The sequence below is a fragment of the Trachemys scripta genome, chromosome 2 (genome assembly GCF_013100865.1).
Source record: "Trachemys scripta elegans isolate TJP31775 chromosome 2, CAS_Tse_1.0, whole genome shotgun sequence".
In the NCBI taxonomy this organism is placed as follows: domain Eukaryota; kingdom Metazoa; phylum Chordata; order Testudines; family Emydidae; genus Trachemys; species Trachemys scripta.
Window position 1 is genome coordinate 247,170,176 of NC_048299.1, and position 6,725 is coordinate 247,176,900.

The 6,725-nt window shown below is 39.1% G+C and overlaps 1 protein-coding gene across 1 annotated transcript; it reads left to right on the forward strand.

The window, feature by feature from the left end:
- The first annotated feature begins 434 nt into the window (after positions 1-434).
- ODF1 (outer dense fiber of sperm tails 1) lies at positions 435-4,469 on the forward strand. The gene is made up of 2 exons (XM_034759458.1): positions 435-730; positions 4,154-4,469. The coding sequence occupies exons 1-2, from the start codon at positions 435-437 to the stop codon at positions 4,467-4,469; spliced, it is 612 nt and encodes a 203-aa protein (XP_034615349.1).
- Positions 4,470-6,725: the final 2,256 nt, after the last annotated feature.

Consider the following 6,725-nt stretch of genomic DNA (forward strand, 5'->3'; position numbering starts at 1 on the left):
TACCTATGAGTGAGAAAATACTCTATTAGAGCACACAGTACAAGCTGACACCATATACAGTGACACAAAATAATATGTATGTAAAATGGGACCAAGTTACAGTTGCTGGGGAATCCATAAATTATCCAGAATGTTGAACTGACTAACTTGTGTGGGTATGAAATACCAACCAGAGTGTTTAATCCATGTTGTGTTTTGCATTTAATAGCTTTCTGGGAGACAGCCACTGATTGCAGTTCCCATGCCAACTGCAGGATTGTGACACATTTGCAGGCTGATGATGTCATAAAATGCCTGCTGGAATATAGCTAAAGCATCTGCAGTTTGTTTTTTAAAACTAACTTCTGGCCAGAGCTTGCAAGACAATTTTTTCCCACACGAGTGCAAGTTATCAAAAGTTGTACTCGTACGCTAATATGGTTTAAAGCTTTACGATGTCTTTGTGCTGTCGCTTTTTGGAAGATGCCAAGCGAGATTTGAGAAAGGCAGATAGAGAAATAAGGAAACAGATAAGGCTGATGGACCTGCATCCACATTACCTATGTGATATACACCTGCATCCACACTGCTTGTGTGATATACACCTGCATCCACACTGTGGGTGTGAAATACACCCATATCCACATTGCCTGTGTGCTATACACCCACACTGCCATCCACCATCATGCCTTACAGTTTGGGAGAGGAAAGCCATTAAAGCAAAACTGGAGGCAGAGCGAGAAATGGACAGGTAAATGAGCTTATTGATTAGCCTTCTATAGCCAGTAGTACTCTTTAAATTGAATTAAAGAAAGGAATTTGACAGCTGAGTTTTGAGTAAAGTGGAAATGGGTAAACAGGATAATAGACAAAGCTCAACTTCAGGAAAATGTAGGAACTGTAAGAGTTTGTAAAAAACTGTAATGATGTAGTCTAGAAGGTATGGAGGTAATTATATAAGCAGTGCCTGAGTGTTAAATATTGTAGTCTTACTATGGAAAAGAAATAGGATATCATTTAAAATATTTAAGGCAACAAATTAAATGTCAGACTACATGTAAAACTAAATGAGAATACATAGATCTAGTCTTGTAAACCCAGAGTAACTCAATCTATTAAGAGTTGGGTATTTTTTATTATGAAATTGAATTCAGTGGAGCTCCAGATTTACACTGGTATAGAGGGAATCAGAATCTAGTTCTAAATGAAAAGCTGTGATAAATGATACAATACTTGTCATTTGAATTAAGGGTTAATGAGCAATCCGAAACCAGAAGGGATAAAAAATCCTTTGCTAGTGAGACAGAATCATATTAATTAAGAGGTGGGGACTTTGGTAGTTTTTACTTAATACATTATTTTAATATATCTTATTTAACTGCAGTTTTTCCCCCTACACAAAATTTAAACTTCTGTTAAATATTGTGCTTGGAGGTGAGGTTTTGATTTTGCCAGTTAAAAATGTGTTGCTGTCAGTACACACTAAGGATTGAATATTGGCTTATATTTTCTGCTGTGCTTAGTTTCCACTGGATGTGACAGAGCTGGAGGAGAGGGAAGCCCCTGGGAGCTGTATAGTGATCCTTGATTTCTGGGTTGGGTTTTACACTAACCCTAGCAGAAGTGAGAGCAGCCTAGGGGCTGCTCTAAATTCTCTCCATTGTAACAGCTCCTCCATCTTAGAATAGCTGTAGTGCAGTCACAGCCCCTTTACACATCACATGCCAAAGGCTGTAGGAGGAGGTGGAGGAGGTGCTGGTACATGAAGATACTCTGGATTTTCACCACCTGAATTCAAGTGAGAATTTAATGCATAACTTCAAATTTTGAAGTTGCTACTCATGCAAAACCCGGTGAAGTTAATGAAAGGTTTGCCTGAGTAAAAACAGATTGAGGGCTTCAGGATCTGGGCCAATAACTTCAGTGAGAGTTTTGCCCAAGTATCAGGTCCATAGTGTAATCCTTGCCACCCTGTTTCTGAAATTGGCTACATTTTCCTTATGCATCTGCTTGCACTGCTCTGACTACAGTCACGAGAGAAGGATTTCAGCCTACAAGTCTAGAAAAATCAAATATCATCCTCTCTCAAAGAACACTGAAACTCATATGGATACTGTAAGTTTCCAATCATATCACTCCTTTTCCACAACATTTATTCACCTAAGATTAAGTCTCCTTAAGTGATTGAATAGAAAGTCCAAGGAGGGAGCAGCACAGAATTCATGAACTCTCACAAAGGAAGAAAAATATAATTCTAAATGTTGTGCTAAATTGAATCATCTTAGTTTTGTATAATAGGAATAATATTCCTGGAGCTGGACTATACTGGTAATAAACTGCTAAACTCATTTGACTTGCTGTGTCTAGTTTATCGTTTATTGTCCTATATACTCCTACATCACACATATTAGCTATTGAATTTGGTAACTTATGTCCCATTCAGTCTGTTATAATTGAGACTGGGAGCTTCTATTGGATATTTTGCAAATGGTTTGAATGAGAGTCATGTTTTTGGTTTATTATAGTGTCATTTCACATTGTAAAATGTTATTTTAATGGCCCAGTTAGCCACCATCCTAGCTCTGCAAAGGAAACATTTAATTTTGTGTGCACATGTCAAAAGTGTCTGTTATGTATAGATCACATTTAACAAAATTTCTCATTTGAAAATGTAATTAATTATAACCATTAATTTGAAAATTTAGGATGATTTGTAAAATGGACATGCATTGGTGTCTATTGGCTAATGAGGAGTGCTGGCTGTTGTGTGTTTAGGGTGACAGACCTCTTCATCTTCACAGTTGTCTCATCCTAAGAACACACAAACCCTTGATTACCAAAGCACATGGATGTTTGTTCATTGATGGTGTAGCCAATTCAACAAGTATGCACCTATCTGCATTAATATATGAGAATACACCCTACGCTTTGATTTACTTTTTTGTCATCAAATAAATATGTTCTTATTCTATGCTGTATACTCAATTCATCTTAACTCTGTTCTTGTTTTTTTACTTTTTGAAACTTTTTATTAAGGCAATGTTACAATAAAATGTTAACAATACTACATCATATATTACTTATTTGAATAACCTGGTAAAGATTTTGGTTTGCTGGGTGGGGAGCCCACATCTCTTGAGTATGCTAGAAAGGGTGACCAAATTTCTAAATAACTATCCTCTTTTTAGTGCTCCTCTTGTGTACATATTTGAGGTTTTCTATTACACATATTTTTCTATACCACAATTCCATAGGAGGAGGGTTGGGGGGGGTCACATTTGTAATAATGTGGCATACAAAGTTAGCTGCTAACAATAAAAAAGAAATTAATTTGTCATTTTGTTTAAAGTGTAGATTCTAGTGGAGTATTAAGTAACCAAATTAGGGGATCTCCAGGAAGCCAGCATTTTGTCATAAAAATGAATCTCTTTAATAATTTCCTCCCAAAACCATCTAATTCCTGCATACAACCACCACATGTACAAGCATATTCCTCTTTCCCCACAAGCCTTCCAACAGAGTGCCTCTCTGGTAGCGAAAATATGATGGATCTTACCTGGAGTCAAATGCCATCTATACAGTAATTTATTTAAAAAATTTTTATGTGCTGCACAAATTGAAGATGTTTATCCCATTTCCCACATAGAGACCCACTCATCCAGATCAATTTCTTTGTCCAAATCTCTCTCCCATCCTTTCATCTTGATTGTTTTCTTATCAACAGCTTTTTCAATCAAAATTATAGATATCTTAGAAATTGAACCTTTTGTTCCAGTTTACTCCTAGGTCAACTCCTCAAATGTGGTTAAAGGTCTAGATAAAGCTGTCTCATATCCATATTTGACAATACAATATTTTACTTGTAAATATTGAAAATATGGGATCTTTATGTTATTTACATTATTATATACCTCTTGGTATGAATTCAAACCAGGACCCAGGCACAGATGTCTGAATTAAGTAATCTCAGCTCTTACCCACAACAAAGAATCACTTTGATACTTCCTAGAGATAAATTCCTGATTATTAATGAAAGTAGCTAAGAGAGAGAGGACCTCAGCAACAGGAATTTCAAAAATTTGTCCAAAGCTTCTAGGGTGGTCTGGATGAATGGGTGGCTTTTTATTTTTGGTGACCTAAATTTCTTTTCTTGTTTTTATTTTTTTTATTACAGCATCCGAAGAAGAGTTAATAGGATGTTGAACTCATGCCATGACCATAAGCTTTTAGCTCTGATGGATGTTAAGGGGTTTGACCCAGAGGAAGTTACAGTGAAGGTGAAAGATGGGAAGGTTAAAGTATCAGCTGAACACGAGGAGGAGCATAGGACCCTAAGAGGGAAGGAATACAACTACACAAATCTTACCAAGGAGATCAGCTTGCCTCCAGGGGTAAATGAAGAGGAGGTGATGTACACTGTAGGACCTAACAGTTTGGTGAAGATTGAAACTCCACGCAAGTGTTTCCCTTGCCTCCTGAGTCTAATTTGAAGACAGTGGACTCTGAGCAGCAGTAGTACTGTACATGTACATAGTACAAGCAACTCCTCCGGTGTTTTTTAACTCTACCTTTTAAGCATAAGTTGGCAACTGTTCTGACCAGTTTAGAAACAAACGATAGTGCTGCAAAACTACTTGTTTGAGTGCAAGTCTTTTGGTTTCATTTTGAAGGGTTTCTTGTGACTTTGTCAGCAGTCAAAAGAAATAGGGACATTATCCAATATAAAGATAAAAAATGGTTAGAAATACTAAACTATGATAACTTGTTATAAAAGACCCACATAGGTGTAACGTAATTCCAGAAGCTGGCATTGCCACTGCTCATTGTTTCAGAGATTAAGCCTAGAAGGGCATTATGATCATCTAGTCTGATCTTCTGCATAACACAGGCCATAGAATTTCACCCAATAATTCCTCCATCAAGGCCATAATTTCTGTTTGAGCTATAGCATATCTTTTAGAAAAACATGCAGTCTTGATTTAAAAGCATCAAGTGATGGGAAATTCACCATATCCCTAGGTAAGTTGTTCCAATGGTTAAATTTAATGGTTATTTCTAGTCTGAATATGTGTAGCTTCAGCTTCCAACCTATGGATCTCATTATGCCCTTTTCTGCTAAAAAGCCATCTACTAACAGAAATCTTTTCACTACAGAGGTGATCAAGTCACCTCTTAGCTTCCTTTTGGGTAAACTAAATAGACAGTTTCCTAAGTTTCTTATTATAAGGCATATTTTTCAGACCTTGAATCATTCTTATATCTCTTTCTTGACCCCTTTCCAATTTGTCAGCATCATTTTTTAAGTGTGGACGCAAGACATGGACATAGTGTTCCACTAATGGTCTCACTAATACCACTTCTCCACTGTTCATGCTGTACTTGATACGTTCTCCATTCTCCAGCACTGTCAACTGCCTTTGCGTTACATTCGCTACGAAAGGGGGTGAAATAAAATAGTCAGTTCCATTCAGACATTTACTGGGCATTATGAACATGAATATTTATATACTTTAATTTTCTAGGTTATACCATATGCGTATCCGTATATTTTTAGGAACACAGATATACAAAAACTAGGATGAGTTGCAAATTTTCTATTGAAATTGTTTCCATTGAAAGAGGAGAAAAAGTGGTGCATTCAAAATCGTGCTGTGATGCCTTATTGGGGTTGTAGTTTTAGGTGCTTTATGTCCATCTTCCATGATGCACCACTTTCTCCTCTCATGGTGGGAGTGTACTCACTGGACTCCCTGACCATGGTTCATCATGGGAGATGTAGGCCAGTTAGAGAGCCGAGCCCATACAGGAAAATGGGAGTATAAGGCATAGAACTACAACTCCAATGAGGCATTGCGATGCCCTTTTAGGGCCACAAGAGTCTCACAGACAGAATGCCCAAGGAATTGATACATTTCCTAGATGACATGGTCCTGCCCCTCCTTGGCCAGCTCCACCCTCTTTCTGGGTTGTGCCAGATGGATCTGGACTGCCTCAGCAGAAGAGAACTTGTAAGCAGTTTGTGCCACCATTCCCCTGCTCCTGGCAGACTTTCTGCAACCAGAGACCTTCAGCCTGGTTTCCACCAGCAGAAGTGAATGATACTTCCTTGCTTCACAGGTGTGTTGTTGGGGTTTGTGTTTGTAAAGCACCTTGACTAGAGCTGAGAAAAATTTTAGATTTTTTTTTTTGGCCAAAAATGCATGTTCAGATTTACTTATGGTTAGGTGACACAATGCTGCACACAACTTGTCCTTGTCTACACTGTCCCAAAAGTCATGGTCAGTATCCTGTCAGCTAACTCGATTCTTTACTGCTGTGTTCAAACAAGGCAAAGTTCTGTAAGGAAGACAAGACCTCCATGACAGATTCACCCACCTCAGCCAGGCACGAGGGATCCTGGATAGTGTGTGTGTGTAAACCAGCCCTAATCTGCCCTCTCTGACAGCAGCAGACCCAGAACTGCCAAGAGCAGGACCGGCTCCAGGGTTTTTGCCGCCGCAAGCAGCCTCCCCCCACCAAAAAAAGTCACGATCGCAATCTGCGGCACTTCTGCCGCGACTCAACCGCCGCCGCTTCTTCGGCGGCAATTCGGTGGCAGGTCCTTCCCGCCGAGAGGGAGTGATGGACCCACTGCCAAATTGCTGCAGACGAGCCGGACGTGCCGCCCCCTTCCATGTGCCGCCCCAAGCGCCAGCTTGCTAGGCTGGTGCCTGGAGCCGGCCCTGGCCAAGAGGGATTGTTGATGA

What these genes read in the sequence shown, in the direction of transcription:
- ODF1 (XM_034759458.1), top strand. Translation starts at nt 435, where the DNA reads ATGTCTTTGTGCTGTCGCTTTTTGGAAGATGCCAAGCGAGATTTGAGA. An exon ending in GCAGAGCGAGAAATGGACAG is followed by an intron (nt 731 to 4,153) that starts GTAAATGAGCTT and finishes TTTTTATTACAG; the next exon opens with CATCCGAAGAAGAGTTAATA.